The sequence below is a fragment of the Fistularia commersonii genome, chromosome 7 (assembly GCF_037954325.1).
Source record: "Fistularia commersonii isolate RoL2024-O1a breed Wild chromosome 7, RoL_Fcom_v1.0, whole genome shotgun sequence".
Taxonomy (NCBI): domain Eukaryota; kingdom Metazoa; phylum Chordata; class Actinopteri; order Syngnathiformes; family Fistulariidae; genus Fistularia; species Fistularia commersonii.
In genome coordinates this window covers 7287289-7313924 of record NC_141290.1, presented here as the reverse complement: position 1 = coordinate 7313924, position 26636 = coordinate 7287289, and the positions used below count along the sequence as shown (strand labels likewise).

General features: G+C 48.1%; 1 protein-coding gene across 2 annotated transcripts; it reads right to left on the bottom strand.

Moving 5' to 3' along the window:
* Positions 1 to 214: 214 nt before the first annotated feature.
* On the bottom strand, positions 215 to 23210 carry prickle1a (prickle homolog 1a). Of its 2 annotated transcripts, none has more exons than XM_086149441.1 (8): positions 23070 to 23210; positions 8052 to 8253; positions 5091 to 5204; positions 4165 to 4302; positions 3562 to 3765; positions 3181 to 3367; positions 1789 to 2655; positions 215 to 1704 (listed from the first exon to the last, which is right to left on the bottom strand). In XM_086149441.1, exons 2-8 carry the CDS (start codon positions 8238 to 8240, stop codon positions 854 to 856), a joined length of 2550 nt encoding a protein of 849 aa, XP_086005567.1. In that variant the 5' UTR covers positions 8241 to 8253; positions 23070 to 23210; the 3' UTR covers positions 215 to 853. The 2 variants fall into 2 exon arrangements, with proteins under 2 accessions (XP_086005567.1, XP_086005568.1); XM_086149442.1 differs by lacking the exon at positions 23070 to 23210 and adding an exon at positions 11990 to 12126.
* Between the last annotated feature and the right edge of the window lie 3426 nt (positions 23211 to 26636).

The following is a 26636-nucleotide window of genomic DNA, read 5'->3' as shown; positions in this document are numbered from 1 at the left end:
GCGTTATATCAACAGAAAATCGCGGAGCTATTTTATATTAAAATCAAGATTATAGTTGAAACATTTTTTTTTTTTTTTTGTCAATGCCTCACTGTCATTAAATGTGGGGTCAAACCCTCAGTATACCACTAAACATTGGCTCATGAATGAAGCGCTTGCTGTCTCTTTGTATTCATTATGCATGCTGGAAAAAAGAAAAACACAATAAAACAACTTTCATGTTATAGATATTTTATTTCCATCATCATCATCATCATCATCCTCACCATCATCCTCACCATCGTTAGCCTTATATTTCACTTTTTTACATTTTTACAGATTACAATGATTGGTGTTTGATACGTCATGACCTATAAATACCAATCCACCAGGCCGTGTTGTACAGTGTTTTTTTCGCGCCGGCCCAGTTACAAGCCACGTTTGAAGGCAATGGGTCACAGTCGATTTGCTGCTGCTTTTGTTGGCACAATGGAGAAATGACACTTTGCCAAACCACCATTAGTTTAATGTTAATGCCATTTTGGTTCAAAGTATGTCATCATCCCAAGGATAGAAAAATAGCCATTTTTTTTTAACTCTACAATATATACATTAATAACTTTAATATATTTAGATGGTGCTTTCATAAATATGCATCACTGTGAAATACTTTGTTGCTTTTCCAGCGCCGTGTAATGCTGCAGGAGCACACGCACGGGGTGGATCAGACAAATTACTTCTTCTTGCACAAAACACCCTGGTAAAATGAGTGCCGTGAAGCTTTTAAAATCATACACACCGTTGCATTTCAAACATTGGACTTGAGAGGCAGGGGCGGTTTACAAAGCGTTACTGAAAACTGAGCTTAACACGTCTATGAAATGATACAGTTCTTACCCTTGTGACCTTTCTTCTTTTTGGATTTAGTCCGTTGGCTGTATTGGGGGGAGGACATGCTAGCCAAGGCGCTTGGCATGTCGTCAGTGAAATATTGTCTGTGGGGCCTCGGCTGAGGTATGGGCTGGCCCAGGAAGAACCCTTCCTCCTCAGAATCTGAGGAGGAAGAGGAGCACGTGGAGCACCAATCATCCTCATCGCCATACAGCCCCAAGAACTTCCCCATGGCTGGTCCCCGTAGCCCAAAGTCCGACATGGTGGCAGGACTGGGCTGTCCATAAAAGGCATGGTGTCCCTTAGGGGGCTCTGTACGCTCTACTCTGCTGCCCTTTTGGGTTCTCTCCTTTGGCAAGAGATTAAGCGCGTTATCAGAGCAAGATTTGCGACTGCGACGCCTCCTATGGTGGTAACGATGGCGCCCAGAGTGTAGGTCCTGACCCTGCTCCTCAAAGTGGTACACCCTCCGGCGAGTCCGCTCACTCATCGGGGGCTGCCGCACCGGGATATCCCCATAATGCCCGGTGTCCACCACATCGTCAGAGAATTTGACTTGCTGCGGCTTAGACTGCGAACGCGTTCTCCTGAGGGCAGGCACGTGAGGTTTAGGCCTATCCTCTTGCAGAGGTATGTCCTCTTCTGCGATGTTCTCCACTTCCCCCTCCTGCTCTGAAACAAGGCTCCTCAGTGAGTTTGCACTTCTGTGTAACATCGAGGAGTTGAGGGTTCCCATATTACTTGTTTTCTCACAGGCCTCGGCCTCTAACTCATGGAAGCCTTGTAGGGAATAAACCAAAGGTCTGTCTTTGCTATCACCATCAACAGAAGCACCTAGGAAAGAAGGAGAAAATTTATACCCACTTTCCGACGATCACAAAAAGATGCCTTTTGCTGCACATGGCCATTGGTACTCACCGGTGATATTGGAGAGAGCCAGTGAGTCCGTGGAGCCTCTGACACTTGGATCCGTCTTCTTTAACTCATCTGTGATACACTCTAGAGAACCATTGTACCATTGTGTCTCATCTCCCATGCTGCTTCCAGCTCCGTGATCCAACTCTAGTTCCTGGATTTTTCTGCTGCTTGCCGGGCCTGGGTGGCTCCCGTAGGCTGAATCCCCAAGCCCGTCCTGCGACTGGGCCCAGTACATGTCAGCCTGGTACTTCTTACTGGCCAGACTCCCCCTCGCGGTTTCATTGGTACTATCGGCTTTGGAGGACTCTGGCCTTGACTTTGCATCTCTGTCCGCAATCCAGAAGTCAGTGGGTCTGGAGTCGTTGGCCTGTTGGAAGACCCCGTGTTCGCCAAACTTCAAGAGGAGCTGGGTCATGTAGTCTTCATGCTCAGCCCACTCCTCAACCTGGTCCTCTGGTGCCTCTGCCTCCTCACCCCGTCCCCTCCAGAAGTGCTCATCAGATAAGTTCATATGAGCAAGCTTGTTTGTCACGGTGTCCTCAGCATTCCCGCTAAACCCGGGGAATTTATAGTTGACAGAAGGTGAAAAGAGAAGGGACTGCCTGCATTGGTCTGCAGAGCGACTGCTCTTGCCCATGCGCACACTGCGACGGGACTCGCGAGAGCGAGCTGACTGGAACGCTGAGTCAGATGAGTCAGAGGCGTGCACGTCTTCCCCTAGACTGCAGGCCTTGGAGCAGTAAATACGACCCTGGTGCGGCAGGAAAGGGCATCCCATTAAAGAACTTTTACAGTGGGCGCAGCTGAAGCAGTTTTCGGTCGCATGCCAGTGGAAACCGTCGTACGTCATCTGAGCATGATCGACACCTGGCAAGGGAGTAGATGACATGGTTAGTGCTCCTGCCCACAGATCAAACCTGGTGTTATGATCTTCTTCTTTTGGCTACTACCTCTAGGAGTCGCCACAGCGAATCAACTTCCCCCATCCAACCCAATTCTCTGTGTCCACTAGCTTCATGTCCTCTCTCACCGCATCCGTAATCTTCTTCTAGGCCTCCTGCCTGGCAGTTCCAACCTCAGCATCCTTCTGATGTTCTGTCCAGAACATCTAACATGCAGTGTCCCTCTGATGGACCCATGCCTGATGTCCCGTTTGTCCCAAAGAGAACCTCAACATCTTCATCTCTGCTGCCTCCAACTCTGCTTCCTGGCTTTTCATTAATGCCACTGTCTCTACCGTACATCACTGCGGGTCTCGGCACTCGGTCCTGTACACATTTTCTTTCATTCTGGCCGATGCTCTTTTATCGCACACCACCCCTTGCGCTGCACCTGCTTGAGCGCGTTTACCCCTGCCGCTATAATCACGAAGCCAAAGTACCAGTATCTTACCAATATGTTCTCCGCACGCCTCACAGTATTCTGCATAGAGAGACTCGAAGCAGCCGCAACAGTATGGTCTTCCGTCCTTCATGATGTAGCGCTGCCCCCCGAGAATCGTCTCGCACTCGAAACAGGAGAAGTGCTTCATGTGCCAGTGACGTCCCTCTGCTTCGGTGCATTCGTCCGCAAATATGATCTGTAGACGGAGGCGTGCATACGATGTCACTTCGCATTTCCCTTCGGTCGCCTCTTTGTGATCGGGTTACATGTTCATTTGGGGTTAAAGTTAGAGGCGATTGCATTGCTTTGCAGGAAGTACTTCATACGGGTTATGAATTAAGCACTGAAACTCCCTCGTATTTTTCCGCGGTATTTCAATCCAGTGCTTACCTCATCACATGCTGAGCATCGAGGTTTGAGGAGCTCGGCGTGGTGCCTCCCGCAGTGGATCATTCCATCATGGTAGAAGTAGATCAGATCCACGAGCAGTTCACTACACGTGGCGCAGGCAAAACACGCCGGGTGCCAGCTCAAAGCCGGTCCTGCCCTGGAGGCGAACACTGCCATTTCGCCACAGTTGATGTTTTCACCACACTGCAACACACACATAACTGCGGATCAATATGCCGTCCCGTTATCACATACTTCCTGTGGCTCCGTAATATTCTATGTTCCTCTGCAGGGAAATGTAAGAAAAACAAGCAGAAGTCATTCTGATGATCGGGTTGATATTGAGCGTGGAGGCGCATGAGTGGGACGATGTTTGGATGAGACTCAACTCCTAAGCTATAAAATGGAATTTCTCCAAGCCACTTAGCAAAGACTCGTATGCAGGACTACATGTCCAGTTTGTGTCGGCATCTCTTTGAGCTCATCCACTGGGTTCGAGTTCTAGACGGGTCTACATGCGCAGAATACGGACATTTCCGAGTCCATGTCTAAAAATGAGCTCTTAGAGCTCCTCTCCATGACAAACCCTGTTGAGGGACATACATGTTTGCAGATCCTGTTCAGATAGTTGCGGGGCAGCAGCTTCACCGATCCCCTCCCCAGTGCTTCTTTCTTCCTCTGGACACTAAACATGTGTAGCTCCTTCTTCTCCTCCTCACTTAGGGACTGGCAATAGCGTACCTGGGAAGGAAGGGGACACTTGGTAAGCGAGCTGGAGGGCATTTTGAAAAATCGGTTCACAAATTGGACAATTCTCTCAGTCGTGAATTCTCTCAGTCGTGATATGTAATTCCACTGCAGGACTTTCAGACGCAAAGAAAGATGATTAACTTCAGTGAGTATGGGAGAGGGCAGAGTACATACCAGGGCACGCCGAACAAAGGCAACTCTTGACCCCAGCTTGCCCTTCCCTACTCCCCCTTTGCACCTCCACTCACGGTCCCCTGATTGAGAACCTCATTTTTACTACAGGCCTTTTTGATGTTTCCCAAAGACTTAACAAGAGGCAAAGCAGACGTTTACACAAACAAGGCCCTCTGTTGAGAGTGAAATCAAGAGGACGGGCAACAAAGGAAGGGAGACAGTCGACTGGACCCGTGGTGCCACTGCAGCGGTGGCATCACATAAAGCCTCTTTCAGTCAGCGTCCCTCTCTCCTGCTGAGAAGTCCTTGTAAAAACCCACTGCTATGACAGGAATCCAGCTGGTGGGGGCTCCGGCAAACATAATAAAATCATCAAGTCAAAAGTCGCTTTATGCCCACGCTATATGCCCACGGGATCACGGGACAAGATTCCTCCGGTATGATGTTAAGTTGAAAGCCAAGGGCTGACATTGAAAAGATCCACTGGGCTATCAGGCTATTGGTTCACGCCGAGGAACTACCGCAGAACCGAAGTAAAACGAAGGCCTCGAGCTCGGAGTACTTTGCGACGTACTTCCTCGCGTCTCTGAAAAGATTCTTCTTACCTCATTGTCATGCGGTGGCAGTTGATAGAGGAGTTGCTTGATTCTGAACTTTTCCCCCGGGCTGTTCACGTATGGGATCTTGTCCTCAGGCAGGCAGGAGAAATATAATTGGACCTGGGGACATTGGCACATTGTGACGTTAGAATGCGACTTGTCAGACAAAAATCTAATTACGCGCACTCTCATACTTTGTCCTTCGGCTGCAACTGAATGACTCAGTCAGAAATGCCAATTGTCGTCGGCCGTGACTGATAACACAGTAGCCTCATCTAATTCATTAGCCAAAATGAGGTTACCAAATTCTTCTTCATGCAGAGGGTCGCCTGGCTTATTCTGGAATCAACAGTGGACACCTGTGCGTTTTCTACCTTTATTTCAGTCGTCGCTGAAGGCCATTCCTACCTTGCCGGGAAACATGACCGAGAGTTAAGCCTGTGGATGTTTGTGGAAATCTCTGCGGCAGGAAAACTCGGATTAGCATTACAATAATCTCCACAGTGTATACAAATGTGGGGCATTTAACATCCCCGCATGTTGCCGAGGGCCCCGGCTGTGAAATCTGCCGGCTGAAGCGTCGATGCCTTTTCAACCACTTAAACGGCCTTTAGTTAGTCTTTTTAAGCAATGCGTGTTCCTGCTGTCTCCCGTCTGCTGTGACAGCCAGATCGAGTCCTGGCTTCTCCAAAATCATAAAAAAGGCTACGTCTGCCACGGTCTCCCCTGAGGCAGGAGGGCAAAATTTCCAGCGTTTTGTTACAAACAAGGCAAAAGGCCTGTAATTGCATTTTCTGGGGATTTGTATTTTTTTTGGGGTGTTTTTCTTTTTTTTTTTTTCTCGGATAGTGTACGAAGGAAAACAATCACTTCTGCGATATTGTTTTTCAAAGACGTCTTAGCAACACGGCACGATTGGTTGATTGGTCAAAGCGGCGTATATTTGCAAACCGAAATTCTTTCCAAAGAGCCTGAAAACCAATGCGTTATTTGGGACCGGATCCGCTGTGTGGAAGTTCTGCAAAGTATTTAAAAAAATACTTTGTTTAAAAAAAAAAAAATTAAAAAAAAAAATCAATAACCGTGTATAGTACTGTTGACAATGGTGGACTCATGCTCTTCGTAAGTCTGCAGTAAAAAGTCAAAACAGGTCAAAGGTCAAATAAGTTTGGCGGTTGTATTTTCCCAATCATAAGCTTGTCTCTATAGGGACAGGACAAAGCAGCTTGCCTTGGTGGCACTTTGACCCTTGGGGCCGACACTGGAGACTAAACTTTACGAGGCAGGCGACATTACTGCCGGCCGGCCAGATAAAGAGGTGGGATGTGCTTGTTCTGTGTGTCGGGGGACTTCCTGCAGCTCGAGCCGTCTAAAGAGGGGGAGCGACGGCAATTTACCCCGACAATCACCCAAACGTGGCCCCCCACTATAAATTATGCACACTTTCATGCTGCTATTACCCCTCATCCAGCTTTCTAGTGGCTGAGGAATAATCAGCTACCTCCCAGGCCCTATGTGCTGCCTTCACTATAATGATGACCCATAATACACTCCCCATTTAGGGGAATGGCTGTAGTAAAGGCATTACAGTTGACCCATGCATTTCCCAAACAAAGGCCCCTACATGTTTGGGTGTTAAGACTCCGGGTTTGGGAACCCACGCTCCTCTTGCTCAACACTCCCACCCCCTCTTGCATTTGTGGTTTAACGGAGGATGGAGGGAGCGAGAGAGGAAAGAGGGGACTTGGGAGGAAAGAGGGGAACAGTCAAGTTTGGGGAAAATGCCACATCGTACTGGCTGCCTCGCAGGCACAACTAAAGGCCGCCGCTGTGTTTGTGGTGTGGGGGTCTGCTTTTCCAACACTGCCAGCAGCAGTTTGGCCCGGCCCGCCGAGTCCCCCCCCCCCCCCCGAACAGATCTGATAATCACAAGCAGATCTCCGCACGCCGCAGTTTGTAAATAAATGCGCATACATCCTTCCTGTAAGTGGCTGAACTGTAGACAGAAAAGTCTGAAGGGAGAACAAAGAAACCAAGCAAAAGGGTTTTCAGAAATGGGTAGTTCTGTCTCGTACATGCTGTCTACCAGAGTTGGTGAAAGGGAGTCGCGGTCGGATCTATTTGTTTTTCTTCCGCGCAACGCGGGTTTGTATTTTACAGGTGGTTCTCGGACGTAGTGAAAGAGGACAAAGTTGGTCAGCGTGAGAAAAGGGGATGCAGAACATAGGGTCAGGTGAAGGGAGTCGACACGCAAATAGCAACCCCTGAAGATAGGAGCTAAAAGGAAAAGAATAACATCGCGTACAAGAATGGGTGGAGAAAAGTGTCAGGGGCACTATGTGATAGAAGACTATCGGCCAGAATAAAAGGAAAGGTGTACAAGACAGTGGTGAGACCAGCGATGACGTATGGACTAGAAACTGTAAACTGTTTCAATGACCAAAAGACAGCAGGCAGAACTAGAGGTTGCAGAGATGAAGATGTTGAGGTTCTCTTTGGGAGTGACCAGGATGGATAGGATCAGGAATGAGTCTATCAGAGGAACGGCACATGTTAGATGTTTTGGAGAGAAGGTCAGAGAAGCCAGACTGAGATGGTCGGGTCATGCACAGAGGAGGGATAGTGGATATATTGGTAGACGGATGCTGGAATTGGTGCTACCAGGCAAGAGGTCTCGAGGAAGACCAAAGAGAAGATTTATGGACGTGGTGAGAGAGGATATGAAGGTAGTTGGTGTGAGAGAGGAGGATACAGAGAATAGGGTTAGATGGAAAAAGTTGACTCGCTGTGGCGACCCCTGACGGGAAAAGCTGAAAGAAGAAGAAGAAGAAGACAAGAAAGAAGTTTCTCCCATTTTCTCCCATTTCCTTCCTGTGCTACATGAGGCGCGATCCGAGTATTGCTCGGAGTTTACTCATGAATACCGAGAGCAGAGCGAATAATCCATAGCGCCCGATTGCTGCTCACCTGTTCGGGCCTCAGACCAGGTGGGACCCAGGCGTACTCCTCCAGCGCGCAGCCCGAGTCGTCATCGGATGTGGAGCTGCGCTGGAAACCGGACGTCAGCTTGCCGGCTTTCTGCTCCGTCGCCAGGTCCCGCTGGCGCGCCCCGCCTTGGATGCCGGCCGCCATCGTGCGCGCGTTCGCCAGGCTCATTACACTCTTCGTACTAAATCGACAGAGGACGAATAAGGAAGGAGGAAGAAGGATGAGAGCGACAAAGACAGGGGAGGGAATATCTTTTTAACAAGCTTACAAACTGACTCCCTAAGCGTTGCCACGTCGGTGCCATGAAACCGCCGGCCGAATCACACGGTTACAGCTCTTCACGGCGCCTCCAGTCCTTCTCCTCATCCCATTACGGTGTCTGAGTAAGCCTCCATGGTTCATGTATAGACTGCACAAAGAAACTTATAAAGATGGCATACCCTCTCAAACTGCCGTTGCGGTGGTAGTAAAGCGCGCACCCTTCTCATGTGGGACATTTCTAAAGCTTCACGAGGTGATGTCATTCTTGCGAATTGTTAACAAATGCTAGCAGACCTCCTATTTGCTAACGGTTTAGCCTCCCGAGTCGCTTCCGTTTCCAGAGAGAGGCCACCACGTGGGACCCGATGCCAGTTGAGCCCGAGGTCTGGATAAACACTGGCCTGGTAAGAGAGCAGGAACACCATATGGGGAATGTCCAGAAGACCGTTTTCTCCCTTTAACCCCCCTTTTGCTTTGGTCTTTTTGTTTTCCAACCTGCTGCAGTGATGCCTGATCACCCTTTGATGTTTTAGATGGACGCAGCAATGCCAGACAGGTGAGGTGGTTGGGACAGGGAAGGACAGTAGGGGGTTGTGGACAGATATGGTGGACACAGTTTTAGCTGTCGTAGTCATCAAGAGACTCCGGCGACACCACTGAATACACCAGGAACTTCATAGAAACAAATGCCAACATAATTTCATCGTGGTTGGAGCGGTAACTTATTGTGATATAGATTTGTCGGAGGGCATCGTGCGAATACGGCGGCAAACATGAAGAACTTTTCACGAGGAAGTTAGTCGTCGCCGAACTTTAATTTGATAGCCGTATATTTTGTCGTCTCTGTTTTCTGACCTTTTTGCCCGATAAATGTGTCAGCCGGGGCCGGAAAACAGATCGTCCTCGGAATAAAGCCCAACCGTAATTGGATGAAGCTAGGCTACATGTGGCAACGGAGCGTCGCTTCGCAAGTCTGACCGAGTTGTGAGTCAACCGTCTCAATGAAATTGGTAGGGGTTCATATTAAATCTAAAACTGTTCCGGATGTAAACAGCATCGGTAGAAGACTTCAGGCTTTACGTAGTGAGATCCTGGCACGGAGATGATGAGGCGTTTCCATCCAGCCGGAGCCCATGGGAGCCCAGCCGGTGTCCACCAGCCTGCCCGCCCCCCCTGCTCCTGAGCCCCCCTGTGGTCGGCAAGGGCAGGCAGGGCCGCGGAAAGACAGCTGAGAAAACCAGACACACAGGATCCGCGGTCTTTGAACACAGGCGTGACAGTGAAGAGGTCAGAAAATCTGCGCTCTTTCCTGGAATGGTATATACGTCTAGAAGCCGCAGGAAGTGAAGCTTGTGTTTCTCTGCGACGTTGGCGCACACGAAGCTACGTATCAGTGGAGGCTGAAGGAACATCCTGCAGCGTAGCCTGTTAGTCAGCCGTATGCTCGGACCCGGCTCCTCCTCGAGCGGTGACTGTGGATGATTAACTCTGCCGTTATTACTAATCTACCCGTGGCTTTCATAGGGGAAATGACTGGGGTACAGAATGCGGGCAGTCGCGGATTCACGGGTGAGAAATCCGTCATTCCCCAGAGCGTTGAGTTGGGCAGACTGGCTCACCTCTCGTCCCATGAATCGCGTCTGGTGCCCCGGAACAATGCCGCCTTTGAGAAGGAATCCACTCATGGCTTATTCCACGGAGGGCTTGTTTATCTCACTTTAAGGCCCTTCTCTGTCTCCTCCTCCTCCTGAAGATGCTGTGTTATCTCATACATGACAGTTAAAGCCCTGAAACCCAGATAACCTGTCCTCAACCGGGAGAGTGGGGTGAGCGGAAAGACAATCTCTCGCTCTGCTCACCTCTATTGACTTGCAAATGAGACCAAAATAACCTGCAAAAATGTGGCCTTGTTTGAGAGCGGCTAGGGTTTCTTGCGGGAGATACCGAAGCGCGGGCAGGTTCGGTCAGGAACTGAGATTCGTTTTTCAGGCGTACGCATCTGTTGGAGAGACTTCCGATCCCACGTGCTGATCGTTGTCTCCACCAGGACGTCTCATAGGGCCGGCTCTGAATCACAGGAATGTCAGGCTTGAACTTCAGCCGAGCTCGCGAAAAAAGGAATACAAGACGCGCGCAGCTTGATGCCTGGCAAAGGCCCCTTTCTTGTAAAAAACCTGAATGCTAATTATTTCCTCGGATGTCGGTCAGCTCACCTCCCGAGTTTGACCGGAGACCTTTTTTTTTTTTCCTCTTCTAACGGACGGGAGCGCTCAAGTGAGCGACAAAGCCACGCTTATGTCGACTACTCCGAACTCACTGACTCATCACCGTTGGCTTTTTGGAAATGTTCCACCAACAAGGGGCCCTGGCCTCCTCCCACACTGGCCAGACCCCTGCAGTCCTGAATGTTTAACAGCCCCTGACTCCTTTGTAAAGGTGCTTGTTAACATGGCTTGCGGAGCTCCAGGCCTGCATATCTGAATGATCTGCCTACAGTGGAGGGAGGAGGGAGGTGTCTGACATGTATAAGAGTAGGAATGCGTAGATGTCACGAGATCCACAAAGGATGGGGAGGTTAGGTTGTGCGAGTTCTTGAGTGACACCTTTAGCCATGCAAATGTACCAAAAGCAAAAGACGAACATACATGTCTGGACCTTCTCGCACAGATCAGATGCTCGGTTCAAAAAGGTCCGTCCGAAACAGCTCTTTTGTAGCCTTCAAACAAGTAGGGGAAGGCATTTTCATCAATATTTCAGTATTCTTTCTTTTGTGGCTCCCAAAACAGGAACTCTGTGACATTTTCCAAGGTTTAACCAACGGTTTGACCGTAGTCCTTGAATGTCCCGACACGTGCACGCTGGATTTACAGTCTTTTAGTGTGTACACAGGAAAGCCGCTCCTACAGGGACTAGATGATGGACAAGCGCACAACTCCACACAGTGTTCTCCGTCGGTTTGAACCGGACCAACATGTTTGACTTGGCCCCTGCCAGCTCGGCATCGCGGGCTCTGCTCGGTGGGGGGAAACAGGATTTTTCTGTTCGAAAAATTTCTGCTTGTGAACCGAGTCAAGCCCTGTTTTTTTCAACAGCGGACGAGAAACGCGTCGTCATTTCGAGAAGCAGCATTTCAGCGTGGACATTTAAAAGCGGCTCCCTTGTGACCGTCCGCAACTATCAGACCAGTGTTTTTTCAGGACAGTCGGATCCTTGCGGGAACAGAGAAATAGCAACTCGGGACTTTTTGTTTTCACGAATCTGTAGTTTGGAGCTACGTAGGTGGAAATTCAGCTGGGAGATAGGCAGGGGCAGCAGAGAGGAGCACGCTTGTCTTGTTACTGTAGGCCACGGGAGTGTTTTTCAAAGACCAAATGGATGGGAGTGACATATCCATGGAGTCACACAGCAGGGACCTCCTGCGTCGGCCGGTCCGACTCTATTAAGATTTGTCATCACGTGCTGGCTCAGTCCTTCGTATCGTAAAATCAAAATCATGCCCTTCACGTCGCAAACCGGGGCATCTGAGTTTGACATTTCCCAAATTTCCATGATCTAACTGTGAATTTCATAACTTTCCGTTAAAAACATCACTCGGCGCACTTTTACACGGGCACTTCTAAAACATCAGATCTGTGTCATCTCCCAGGTGAGCTTACCTCAATGTAGGCAAACGTCCACCAGGCGAGCGGAAAAAGGGGGTCTTATCACGGTTCTATCCAGACCTAGTAGGTTCTTCTTCCCCTTGGCTCCATATCAGACACGGATGATTGTCAGCCGTTTCCCAGGACGGAAGTATCTAGCCGCCTCGCACAGCATCTCCTCTGCGGTAGCGGCCCATACTACATCTGAAACTGCAGAATTTGAGAGAGGGCTGTCCGAGCTCGTACTTGGAACACCTCGGCAAGATGGTCATCCAACTCTTGTCTCTCTCCTCCACCACTTTCCCCTCCCCTTGTCCAGCTCCAGCCCTAACCCCTTCCGCCCAAGCCCAGCCCTCTATCCTCGTCGCAGCCAGTCACGGGGGAGCGGGGTGTCGCTCCTCCGTCGACCCCTCCCCCCCACCCCCGTACCTCAGACATATGCTTCCAAATGAGAACCACCGGTGAAGTTCTAGCAGGAACCGGGCCTTTAAGTAGCACATTAGCAATGGCAGAGCTTGTTACCGCGCCGACCGCCGCCTACCCGCAACAGCTTTCACATGACATTCTTCTTTCCCCTTTTCCTATCAGCAGCTCAAAGATGTGGGGAAGGTGGTGAATGTTGTAGTCACGCTTTGATTATCCAGCGGTTTGCCTCTTTTTTTTTACTTTCTCCTGCCCCGAAATGTTTTTTTGTTGGTTTTTTTTTTTTTCGGAGGAAGCGGCTCGCTAACTACAACTTTATAATAAGTGTGTGACCTAATGGAGCCAAAGAAAGCACTTTTATGAACCTCCCTATCCTTGGGTCTGAATCAGAGACGCTATCGGGCCTCGAGGGATGAATCACAGCTATAGAAGCTATTATTTTGCTAGCTTTATTTGCTAGCTTTCTTAGCGAACAACGCCACAGGTTAGCAAAGTGTTTATTTCGGCCAAATGGGTTTAACGCCGTCTTGGTTTACTTTTCCTTCACGTGCTTTTTAACATTACTACACATTCCCATTAGATGGTTTGAATATTATCCTGACGCTAACCTGTATAGGATCTATCGCACACTCTGGATAGGCACCGTCGCCTGTGGGTTCCCTTCATGTTTATCCTTCTCCTGGATTGAAGGCCGTAAGACTAAGGCCGGTTCCCGGCTAACGTGCCGAGGGTTAATTCGATTCAAACGATTTGGACTCTCGAAAAGCTCACCCTTGTAGAATCCTTACTCCAGCAAGTGATCTGTTATTTAGCCAGAAATCAGAGTGACTATCAGCCGCTATTCAGCAGCGCCTCCGGCATCCAGGCTGTTTTACTGCGCGCAGAACTACAGTGGTTCTAGTTTTATACCTGATCAATAAAACACAATTGCGCAGACCTGCCTGTCCAGTGAAACTCCCCGAGGAGTTTGCAGCTGACCTTTGCCTCTCCTTTACCTCGGCAAGAATGTCATGGCATGAGGTCTCTTCCTGTTGCCTCAGAAAACAAAAGTGACCGGTTCAGGTCAAACTCTGGACAGTTGCACCTTCTGTAACCTGCCCCCCTCTTTTTTTTTTTTTTTTGGGATGTTTAATTGAAACCTCAAAAAGTCACTTACCCGAAAAAGACAAGTTTGCAGAATTGAATTATTCTTTCCGAGAGCAGCGGAGAATTCGATCGGGGTGCAAAGAATCTACCAAACAAACAGCTTTCTTGGGGAACATTTAGGAGAGCGTCATTTTGCGAGGGTGGCGTCGACGCGCACGCCGGTGACCTTGACGTTCTGATCCGACAACGTTTGACGGACAGCTTTAGTGCGCATCTTCTTGAGACAATATATTTTAAGCCACGTTAGCGGCAAAGGCTAAACGCTACATATACGGCATATATCCTCAAGGCAGAACGGGCGGCTCAACATGTCAAAAAACACCAAAATCTGTCTTCTCAACGGCTTATTTCCGGCTGTGCATGATTGACAGCACATCTTCCCTCCAAATATACTTAGATTTGATGGGATATCCAAACATAGTGACTATTAAAGTGTTTGTTTTTTTTCTCAGCGAACAGCGCCGCTACATAGAATACGCATAGAAAATATGCAATTCTCCAAACAGTTAAATGGTGGCGAAGGGCGGGTGTGTGGACAAAGCCATTGTAGCAGCCAAGTCCAGGGAGGAAAGGCACCCTTTCACGCCAGAACCTCAGGCCTTTGTGCTCGTCCAAAAAGGCTCACCGCCCGGCCCCATTAGCAACTCTTTGAGGGGAGGGACGACACGGCATCCTGCTTTTTTGTTGCAAAGTTAAGCCGCTAATCTCAGCATCAATGACCTATTCCTGATTCCCTCGGAGATTGGAGAGAAAAGGACAAATACATATCACTAAACTTGTAAACGGACAATGGGCTCTCACAATGAGCAAAGCGTGGTAAAGTATTTTAACGTCCCGAATTGTTGTATAACTATTGTTTAGAAGAAACCTCACCGTCTCACAGTTCAAGGTTCACTCCAGATAGTCGAATAATATAATGTGGCTTAAGCCGTGCATCCCTGACCCTAGACCTCGGTGAGCGCCAGATGACCAATAAATCTGTGGCCCCGGGGCTTTACGGCCCACTCCCCCTGTCATAGCCGCAACAACACGAACAGCACCTAACACCTGGTCTGCACCTTCTCACCACGGTGAAAACAGCCCCCCGCGCTGGCGGCGAGGTCGTCCTCCGCCGGCGCGCCCCGACAATGACGGGACGGGGATCCTCCGAACCTACGGCGCGATGATAAAACCCGGATTCCCGTCGGTGGTGTGGAAAAATAAAGCGTCCGGTCCGAGCCCGAGCTTGGGCGAGAGATGGATCCCGGTGTGAGCCGAAGCCTCGTGTCATCGGTTTAAACGGGCAAAATGAAAGTCCCGAGACGCGTCATAAACCGGGGTGCCGAAGGGGCAAATGGAAGGTCAGTCTTTAACTCGGTGTCATTGATGACCATTGTTAGCAGCGGCTCTCGCTGGTGTGTGAGCTACCTTATAAAAAGTAGGCATTCTCAAGGTTTAAATGACTCGCCGGCGGGTATTAGCAGGACACAGGCCCAACAAAAGCCTCAGTTATAAAGGCCAATAAAAGCCTATCACTCTACTGTAACAACAATCCTTTTTACGCCTTGAAAGAGGGAGGAAAAGGTCAACTGGTGGAGCAGGCAGCGTATTGATATTGACTTAGCTAGATTGCCGCAGACAAACTCGGGTCAGGCCGCGGGGCTTGTTACCCTTCTAACCTTCTCATCACCTTCTCCTAACCCCTCCGACCGTGTCGTCCTGACAGAGCGGCGGGCGGGCGGGCGGGCGGGCGGGCGGCCGAGCGCGACAGCTAAACCCCGGATTTGTCTCAAGACGAGGAGTTTAGTGAAGTTCACTTCACGTACTCTGGGGAACTGCACGACCGGAGACATGTTGGGACCCTCTTTAATTCAGCGGCGGATTACGCTCGTACTGCGTGACCGGCTATGTATAGAAACAAACTGCCGATTTAGAAGCGACGAATGGTTTCGTCCGCAGTCAGTGCACCGCTGTCTCTACCGCACAAACATGGCGGAGGTGTACGATCGGGACCGCTATCATAATTCACACTCAACCTGACACCCTCTCACCTAGTTGTAAAAGCCGGACCTCATTGGGAACAATGGAGAGCGGAGCGACAGACCTCCCGGGGCTGTTAAACGGAGGAAGCCCCTTTATTTGAGGACACTATTACCCCACAAAAGCCTGCGGCTGTCTACAACACGGCCGGCCGAGGATGAATGGGCCGCTCTTACACTACACACTCGCGCCGACAAAAGCCGGGGATCGGTAAAGCGCGAGTCCTGCCATGTGTGGTCTCCGTGGAGGTATTCGGCATCTCGCGAAAGCCGTCGTGACATTTCCACGCCGGGCGAGGGAAAAAAGTAACCTCTTCCTTACATGGCGAGGAAGCAGAAGGAACGGGCTGCCGCCGTCCCCGAGAAGAAGACCGTCCCGGGAAGGAAAAGTCGGCGAGTCGCACACGTGGAAGCGTTTTTCCGAGCCGCGCGGCTTCAAAAGGAAAAATCCGACGACGCTGTGTAACAGTTAAGAGCCGCTCAGCCAGGATCCCGCTAATGATTAACATTCCTGGAGAAACACTCGTCTACGTTCTCCTGCGAGGGTTCTAATTAAACGCACGCCCGGGTGCCGCGGCGCGGGGAGGGGACTCCGCCGACGGAGGCGGAGAGCTCCGCTCGATCGGGCCGAAACCGAGTCATTAAGACCGCGGGAGAAAACATCAGAAGGGGCGGACGACGATAGCAAGCGTCCAGGCTCCCACGGTGACCCTCTCACAGATGAGCATCCCTGATAAGAGTCCTTGGGTGTCTGCATCGAGATGAGAAGATCTGCCTGGAGAAGGGCTAGTAAAGACGGATATCATAGTTTCGTATCTCTATTGGAGGTCCCGGGGGATTAACAGAACACCCGACTGTGGATTTTTGCAGCATCTGTTCGCCAGATTGACTTCCACTCCTTCTCGTCTGTCCTTGAAGGCTCCGACACTTTGAAACATTCATCCAAATTGGGCCACGGCCGCAGACTCCATTGTGACGAAAGGCTCCTTTTGATGATCGTTGCAAACTTTCCCGTATTCAACACGCGCATCCATCCGTCGCGGATCGCCGACGGTCGCCTGACCTTCGCGGACCGATGAAAGCCCACACGGTTGTTCTGGGCACTTATCAAGATGTCTGCTTCTAACCTAAACCGCGAAAAAAAAAAAAAAGGCCAATCCGGCTGCCTGAGCCTTCCTCCAGAGGGCAAGAGTCCATCCCTTCGTTTCCATTAAATCGGAGCTTTCCTAAATGTCCTCGGATGTTTCGGGCTCAGGTATGCGGGGTTGCCTCCGCTGAACGGGGTCACATGACCCGGGTCCTTCAAGCGTTAGCGGATGCTAAAGGGCCGGTTTGTGTGGAGACCCCCGATCTCCACACGATCCATCCCTCCAGCTGGTGCTGGACATCCCGCGTAATGCAATGTGATGTTTCTTATCTATGATCACATTTATGACAAGTTTTACACTCTTCCTATCAGCATATATCCAAATGCGCTGAGAAACATGTTTCTACACTGTACATGTGATAATAAACACTCTGAATCTTCCTGGTTTTTGGACGCTTCTGAGACCAGAGGTTTATTTTCTTGATGAGATCTGAGAATCCCTTTGAATAATTAATCCCCCCAAAAAATGGCATTGCATGATTTTGAATTTAAATTATCCATCAAATAACCAGAAAACAAATGTTTCAGATGGAATATGTAGGACATTTGACACATCCGCCGTTTTTCTTTTTTTATCCAGGCCCGCCAACCAATTTTCTTTGGATATTTTCAATCAATCAATTGAATTTAGAAACTTCTTATTTGTTCCTTTTGTTTAATTTTCTATGGATCATTACATACAAAATAATGTCGGTACATTCATATGATCATTTATTATTTTAAAGTTGAAATAAAATGCTAAAAAAATGCAAATACTTAAATTGCAATTTTCATTTTGTTCAATTGACATGATACCTAGTTTGCCCGTACGTAAAAATGAAAGAAATATGGCCCGCCAGCCAAAATAATAGCCTGATCTAGGAGTTAGTAGTAGTAACATCTATAAAGAAATTAGTAACAACTAGTTCTATCTTGCATCCAGTCGTTCATCTATGCTACCGTCTGCAGCTGGTCTAGTTTTTCAGTCGATTGTTTTGTATTCGTGTCGCAAGGCCGGTTGCAAGGTTGTCGGGGTCAGCGGCCCGAGGAAGAAAACAGTAGAATAAACCGTCTCGTGTCACCGATTTGAAACACAACGCCGAAGTGACAACGCGACATCACATCCCCTCTAGTGTGATCAAATTAAATTTAGAAACGCATCTTGAAAGACGGGCGCTATTTTAAATCTCGTTCATTTTAAGACTCCCGAGGTCGCAGAGATCCAGGCCAGTGTGTGCGTGTGTGTGTGTGTGTGTGTGTGTGAAAGCAGAATTAACAAACGGGCTATTCTTAGAAACCTTTCATGTCATATCTGGGTGTGTTATTTTTGGACCTGCTAATCGTGACTTGGGACAATAGCGGCTAGCGCTATCAGGTAGCCCACAGGAAAAGCGATACAGAGGGACTCGCTTTCTAGAAATAACCAGCTGAACTGGTCCTTCACATTCCTCTAGAACATTGTATTCTTCAGGTGTGTGAGGACACACACGTAGACACACACACACACACATCTGGAGAGGCAAGGCGGGTGTTTTCTTTGTGAGCCCGACCTCTAACAGGAAGACGATGCGAGCTCAGTAAATAAAAGGCGGCCCCTCCGGACGGCCCCCACACTGGGAGCCGCCGTCGGGTTGTTGTGACAGAACGGGCCCCTCCTCTCCGCTCGGCCGGCCCCCGGGGGCCGACGCTCCGCGAGACTCGAACTCTTTCGGCCTCCGTCAATATTGACACATCTGCGTGTTGTTCTTCGGCGTCCTCGTTGGCAGCGGAGTGACGCTCGGGCCGTCCGACGGGAAAACAACAACAACAACAACAACAGCGGGGAAACAATGAGAGCCCGAGGTTGCCGGTGAAAACTCCAAAAATCGATCTTCTTACACCAGACCTTCTGCATGTGTTTGGACTGCAGGAGGAACCCAGAGAACCAAGTGTGGGAATCCAACCAGGGACCTTCTTGCTGTTAGGTGGACGCGCTAACCGCTACACCACCTAGCTGCCCCTCTATTCTATTCAGACACTTTATAATCTATTCGTATTTCTTATTCTCCCCACCCTTTTTTTTTCTTTTTTTTAACTGTTCATACAATTTTCTACTATTATTTATTATTATTATGTATTTCTTGTAGCTCTGGCACAACAATTTTCTTCAGGATAAATTAAGTTTTTCTTATTCTTATTCTTTTCTAATAGGTACTGATAGACTGGTCAGATGTTCAACTGCTATGACACGTGACATGCCTTGTTTTGAATGAGTGCAGCAGTGCCTTTACACACGCACACACACACACACACACACACACACATATTTCCACTCCCATTTACATGGGAAACAGGAGGCAGCTGATTATTCGTAGCGAGGTGTGATGACATAATGTGTTGAATGTATTGGGGAGGGCGGTCTATCACTTAGAGTGCAATGGAACAGAAAGTGAGTATCTTGTCTGGAGATTATATAATATCCACCTCACAGTGCTTATAAGAGCAAAAAAAAAAAACAAGATTTATCTACCCTTTTTATTTGCATGCATGAACCAACGCAAGGAAAACACTTATTAACATTTCATGATTGAACAAAAAAAAAAAAAAAACATCTGACCTGTGGCACAGCGTGACCCCAGGAAATGCATTTGTTGTTCCATAATTCGGTAGGAACAACTTTTCAAAAACCGATGGCGAGCGCTTGGACTAATCGCGACGTGCGGTTAGCATTGAGCTCAGGCGTGAGCCAAACCGATTTTCCCCCGCGACTTGTAATGAAACTGAACTGTGCCTGGAAGCGCTAAATTGCTAATTACCACAACGCGCTACAAGGGTAACGCTTTGCACGTGGATCCGACGCCCTGGACTCTCATTGGTGTTGCCGTTGGGGCGTCGCAAAGATAGAAGCGGGTACTCTTGACTGTTGGGTATCGGATGTTTAGGTTCCCAAATACGGCCTTCGGTTAATGGCTGCTGCACCCGTCTAGCGCCCGTGGACGACCAGCTAACAGCTACCAGCAGCACACATCCCCGACCCCACGCTGCTTTTAGCCGCCGCTGCCGCGAGCCACATCTGGGAATTAAAAGGAGCCGCTGGGGCATTTTGGCCGGCAGGTGGTTTACGGGGCGCGAGGGGGTGATTCACTCTCGCTCTGCACACACAGGAGTCTGTTCGCTAGCACCGGGTTGCGGGATGCTTATAAACGGTCACGCACGCTCAAAGGTGAGCAGACAGAAACACACTGTGTGTCGGTGTTTATGTCTGAAAGCGAGCGGCCGCCATGCCCACAGGGGTGCATTCTGGGTAAAGCTGGGACGCTGAAGCCAAATCCATACCGCTCCCGGCGAAGTATGTCTGCATTTCGCCAATTATTTACCTTTCCGCCATGACGCGGCGAACATCGTCATCGGCAGTGACGTCACAACCGTCGCCCAATCGCACAGTCGCACGGGAGCCTGAGGGGAAGTAACTACAACAAAGCTATTGAATATAATCCTTTTAAACAGCCGACTGTCCTCCTTTAACAGATATTACACATTATCTCGGATTTGAATTGGCTAAATCAATATATAGATCAATGACGTCAGATAAAATTATGGTTGATTTTCCCGCATCGACTGATACGACACGCTTTTATCACTGATTTTACCTTGTGAACTTGTAATGCAGTACATAAATGTACTCATTGCTCCATCGTCATTTGACCCGCGCCACTTTTGTAGTTCTTTCTCTTTTATAATATCTTTACGATGTAATTATCTTTCGATTAAAGGTAACTCTTTGTCACGTTCTGGAATTCTGAGACAGACTGATCTGAATCTGGAGTTGTTTCTGTTGTTTCAGTGTGTCCTCATTTGGTTTTTACAGCCCTTTGGAGGAAAGCACTTCATTCATTCATTCATTCATTCATTCATTCATTCATCATCTGCAACCATTCACCCTTTCATTCACATGTCAATTAGAGAGTCATACAATTATTTAGTCGCCCTTTTCCACATCATAAACAGCCATAAAACTCTTCACCCTCTCATTCACATGAGAAACATTCAACAATTCATACATTATATAGAGCAGGGGTCTCAGACACGCGGCCCCCGGAACAATATTTTGTGTCCCCCTGCCTGAAATCAAATTTTTGTGATCATGCGGCCCGCGTGTTTTTCCCTCACATGCATCGGGGGTTTTATACAGTGGGTTTCATAAGAAAACAGGCATGGGAGAAATGAAAAAGTACCTTTGCAATGTATTTTTTGCTTCAAAATTTGAAAACAAAATGATTTTTTTGATGAAAAAACATCTAGTGACATTGTTAAAATTACCTTTTCTTTTCTTATTTTTATAAAAAACACAAAAACGATAGCAAAAAAAAAATAAAAGGGCAAAATAAAAAAGATTAATTCAATAACCAGAGTAGCCACCATTAGCCTTGTAAACATTACACCTCCTCTTATACATGCTAATAATCAGTTTTCTTATAAATTCTAGTGGCAAAGTTTCCCACAGTGACAAGATTTTCTCTTTTAACTCAACAAAATTTTTAGGGTGTAATTTCATCAATTCTTTTTTAATAGTCACTTTTAATATTAATTTGTCATGTATTTTTATTAGAGGAACAGTTCATTACATATATATTTTTTTTTAGAATTTACCTGTTTACCTCCTTTACACTAAAACAAAGGAAAAATTTGGACTTAGTGCTACTTCTAGGTAATGATTTTACTAGTCCGGCCCCCTTGACATCAAATTAGGCCGTATGTGACCAAAATGAATTCGACACCCCTGATATAGAGACTTACAGCCATTCAGCCTCTCATTCATGTGTCATATAGAGACACCCGACCATTCAGCCTCTCATTCACACGTCTAGACAAAGTAGGGTCTCTGATGAACCTCCGTCATGTGTTTGGACTGCAGGAGGAACCCAGAGAACCCTGAGGAACCCCACGTGCACGGGGCTCACGCGGGGAGACTCCACACGGAAACGCCACCGGTGGAAATCTAACCAGGGACCTTCTTGCTGTGACGAGGAGGCTCTAACCCAGGGGTGGGCAAACTTTTTGGCTTAGGGGCCACATTGATTTTTAAAATTTGAAAGACGGGCCGGGTCAGCACAAGATACGATACATATAAAGAATTTAAAAAAAATTGTCGACATTTGTCTGGACATTGTCTGACATTTGCTTTGAAAATAAAACCAGCTTGGTTTTGAAGGTTTGCTTGCATTTCATGCACAAACCCTTTTTTCCCTCACAGCTTCACGTCCAGCTCATCCATGTTAAATCACAAAGCTAATCGCTGTCATTCAGCTCGGGAAAATTCCCAAGTAGCTCCAAAAATGATATAATCCTCTGTTTGAGCTCCACGTTCATTGATCCGATCATTCAATCACTCACATCAAGTAGGCCGGATTAAAGAGACCAGCGGTCCTGATGTGGCCCGCGGGCCGTAGTTTTCCCACCCCTGGTCTAACCGCTGCACGGCTCCTCATAAATACATCTTATTTTACGATTTCCCCACAGTTGGACCGAAGGAGCTGGATGTTTTTACATCGTCGGATTCAGACTGAGGTGGAAACAAGTGAGGGACAGCGGTCGCCCACCCACCAGGCCACCAGGTGGCGCCACCCCCCCTGTTTCCGCCCTCCTCCTGTCCGTCCAGCTGTTCAAGCCACCTTTTGTTTTTCCTCTCTCACTCCATTTCACCAGAGAAGACAAACAACTCGGTCCAACAGATGGTTTGAAACCTCCTCCCGGAGGTCCACCGGGCTTTCCCGGCCGAGCACCTCCTGGATTTCGCCGGCTGCGGCCTCGGTGACAGATCTCCGGCTTTCTCCGACCGAACCCACGTCCATTGGACGGGAGCTTCCCATCACTTTGGAGAGTTTGAGGGGAAGCCAACGGGGTTAGAACTTTAGTCTCGGGGCTTTTAAAACCCCAGGGTGTGTCTCCCGCACTCTTGACCTCGCCTCATCGGCTTCGCGCTCTCTGGATCGTCACCAAAAACAAAACACAAACACCAACACAGCTTGGACACGCAACCGGCTCGGAGTTGTCCTTCACAACCATCTTGCCAGTGTGTGTGAGAGTGTGTAACCCCCCCCCCCACACACACACACACACTCAGCAGCACCCTCTTGACAGCTATGGTCACGGTGCGCCCAACAGTTGCCACTAAAGTGACAGGCGACAGCTGAGGCCATACATCTGGAGGCCCCTGGAGCTCCAGGGCTTCCAGCACAACCAGCGCTCCCTGCACCTTCACCGCGCCCGGGGAGCCTCCACGCAGCGTGGGGAGGGAAAGTGCGTAAAAGCCCCTCCAAGAAGAAGGGACTACTTTATGTGAACAGACGAGATGGGTCTCATCTGTAAAGCTTAGAAGAATAAAAAGACTTTGGAGACTCACCCTGGAGGTGTCCGATCGGCGTGGAGAACATCGGGTTGTTGTTATTGTTGTTGTTGTTGTTGTTTTATCCGCGTCTCCTCGGTGTTGGATGAAATGTCCCGGTAAAGGAGGAGATGTTCCGGTGATGCTCCTGAGCGGAGCCCCGTCGGACTTGTGCACAGCGGAGTTTCACGCACGGTGCACGGTGCGCGGCGCCGCCTCCATGCGCGGTCACAGGCGAATGACGCCGCGCCTTCCCTCCCACAGCCGTTCATCTCCTGCGGGAGGTGCAGCCCGCCCGCTGCGCGGTGTGCAAAAGAGATTTTGCAAGTTTGTTTTCCTTTTTTTTTTCTTTTTTTTTTTTTTTTTTGTTTTAAAGAGAAATGTTTCATGAAATAAACCACATTCGTGCTGGTCATCTTCTGGTGTCCTCAGCCACGCCAGTCCACAGTGATCCACGCAGTTCAGAGTGTTTTATTCCCCGTTCATTTGTCAGCATGTTTATTCCTTATTAATGCTTATTGGCTTTTTCATACCCATTACAGACTAATGAAAGTTTATAATGTTTTTTTTTTTTGTTTTTTTTTTTTTTACTTTGAAACTCTGCTGCTTCTCAAAAAAAGGGCTTCTCAGCAGGGGGAGAATTAGAAAAAAAAAATCTTATTTGTGGTCTTTCCTTTTTTTTTGCATAGTAGACCCTCAATTTAAAAATATGATTTGTTGTTTGGCTCCCTTTGTGAATCCAATCAATGTTTCCCATTGAAATCAATGTAGACCCATGGATCCGTTCTCCAGATCCAAACTGCTCTCTATTGAGACTTTTTTATAGGTTTATCTCTCTATTATTTCCTTCTCAGAGCGACTAAAATTCTTAACTTCTAGACATTACTAGCACTAGCACTCTTAAGCTTACCAGCTCACTGAAAACACATTAAATCAGGAGAACTTAACAATGAACCATGTAAACGATACAGAGTAGCATGCATGACTGATGCTACGCTACAACGCCACAGGTTTGTTTGCTTGTGTGTGTTAGTAAACACAGGGTCTTCTGTATACAACGTCTATGGGCTTATTTTTCTCCACATAGGGCTCTGTTACTTTGTCATAAAAAGTCCTCCTTATTTTCTTTTATTTCTTTTTTTTTTTATCTTTTATCTTATGTTATATGCTTATAGAAAAAGGAGGGCAGCAACCCCCCCCCCCCCCCCCCCAGGTGAGGCACAGAACTGCCTGCCTCACCTTATAACTTTCCTTTGCTGTTTACTGTCTGAATAATTCTGTCACACATTTCCATGGAAGACACCACACAGGCTTTAGAAGTTCATGGTTTGTATAATAGTAATACATTTTTTTTCTACAAACATTATATTGTTTGTGAGGGACAGCGCATGCTCGGGTGAAGCTCGACTCAGCCCCAAATTTGGTGAATTCAGTGGTTTTTTTTTTGCTTGAGAAAATGTCGCAATCGTCCAAAAAAAATCAATTTATAACGCAGATCAGATGGATGTTCATATTTATTTTATCATTATGAATTTTCTATTTCTTATAACGACAGGTGAGGCTCTGCCTCATCCGCTTCCCCTTACCGGGCGTCACTGCCTCGGATCTAGAATTAAGAACTTCTATTTCCACAATCCGTGCGCCTCCATCCGATCCGCTGAGGATGAACCAGGGAGGGTGTCAACCGTGAAACAGCAGCATGAACGCGACATGAAGGGATTATTGTTCAACCTTGTAATCCACGCAGGAATACTTGGACAGGGAGTCATTCATTTTGTGGTGCTTTAATAATCCGGGCGGGATTAGAATAACAATTCGTACAAATGGGTTTAACTGCTTTGACCGGCAGCCCTCCGACCTGGGTTTTTTTTTCGCGGCCATAACACGTCGAGCAGGTTTGGATTTAATTGGATCCAACATCGTTGAAATTCCACCAGTCAGAACATATAATTGACGAGTGTATTGATTTAATTGCGCCCCCTTTGACCTTACAGGAACAGGCGCGGCGTCTCTAGCTGAGTAACATTCTTTCCACTGCGTTGACGTTAAAGGTTCACCAACCAGGAGAAGGTCGGTGGTTCAATCCTCGACTCCGCCTACGTGATTTATTTACCGCAGCTCAGCCGCCAAAGGTGACGGATGCGCTATAGAAGCGGGGATCATCCGTGAAGCCGTCTAGATCGCTTATTTCTCCGGTGTTATTTCCCCATCTGGGGGTGAAAAGCTCAAAATGACACTCCGGTCGGACCTCAGTCTGCACGGAAACATTTCATCACAGAAAACTCGGGCTCTGCCATTGGAAACGATCCCTTCCGGGATTCAAAGTGTTTATTGTCTGATGCGCAGGAGGGAAACGAACAATCCGTGCAGGCGCTACATGACTTTTCTGAGGTCGTCAATGGCTGTTTGACCAAATTTGACCGCTGTTGTGCGATGGTGAGTTTATTCAAAGCGGTACCGCGCGTCCTCCCCGGCCACATCCCTCGTTCGTCGTGATGAAAAACCGCAAGTAGACATTAGTGGATATTTGAGTCGTTGACATTTGAGTAGATATTAGTTCACATTTCCTAAAAAGAAATGTAACACTTCCTCGTGGCAAATCACTCACTGCAACTGATATTTTCTATTTTCAGTTCCTCATAAAACCAGATGATCTTACACAAATAAAACTATATATATGTATTCATGTATACAGGACTGTCTCATAAATTAGGATATTGTGATAAAGTTCATTATCTTCTGTATGCAATTAAGAAAACAAAAATTACATTTTCATGATATTCAAATATTTTGAGATAGGATTTTTGAGTTTTCTTAAGAAGTAAGCCATAATCAGCAATATTAAAAAAATAAAAGATGTGCAATATTTCTGATGATTTGTAAGGAATCCAGGATGTATGACATTTTTGTTATTGTCCAGAAACTCTGCAAACCCCTCATCGCCGAGCCAGCTGGCCGACGGGCAGGTCCAGCATATCAGCTCCATACGTCCACAAGGTCTGCAGGCGGCATCGGGAAGCTGAGATTCGACTCGCAGTATTTTTTTGTTTCTTCTGGTCGTAAGTCTTTCGTACCTCTTCCTTTCCTGATGAATCTGTGTTCTTTTTCCAAAAACACAGTGTATGCTCCGGCTGTAGGACGTCTATCTCTTTTACACAAGACTCACAGACATTAGCTTAGCAAAAGCGCTGTCTCCGGGGAGACTAGAATATACCCAGTCTCTGTTGGGGCTCGCATAGCTTCTACTGGCTGGCGACAAATATGGTCCCTCACCTATGGACAGAACTAACCTGTATTGCTAACAGCTAGCTATGCTGTAACATGGTCCCCAAAGCTGAAGCTAACTTGGCTACCCTGGCCTGCACAACAACAGCTAGCCAGGCTACGCTACAACCACTAGCCCGGCCTGCACTTCAACCAACCGGGCCCGCTCCACAAACCAGTCCAGCCTGGACCGGGACCTGCTCGGCCTGCACAAAGCAGCACCGTGATGCTTTTCTGTAAGTCCTCACAGACAACTTTAAGCACGACGAAGCCCCAAAACCCTGTAATGAAACGGCACGAACGTACTGAGCTCTTTCTAAC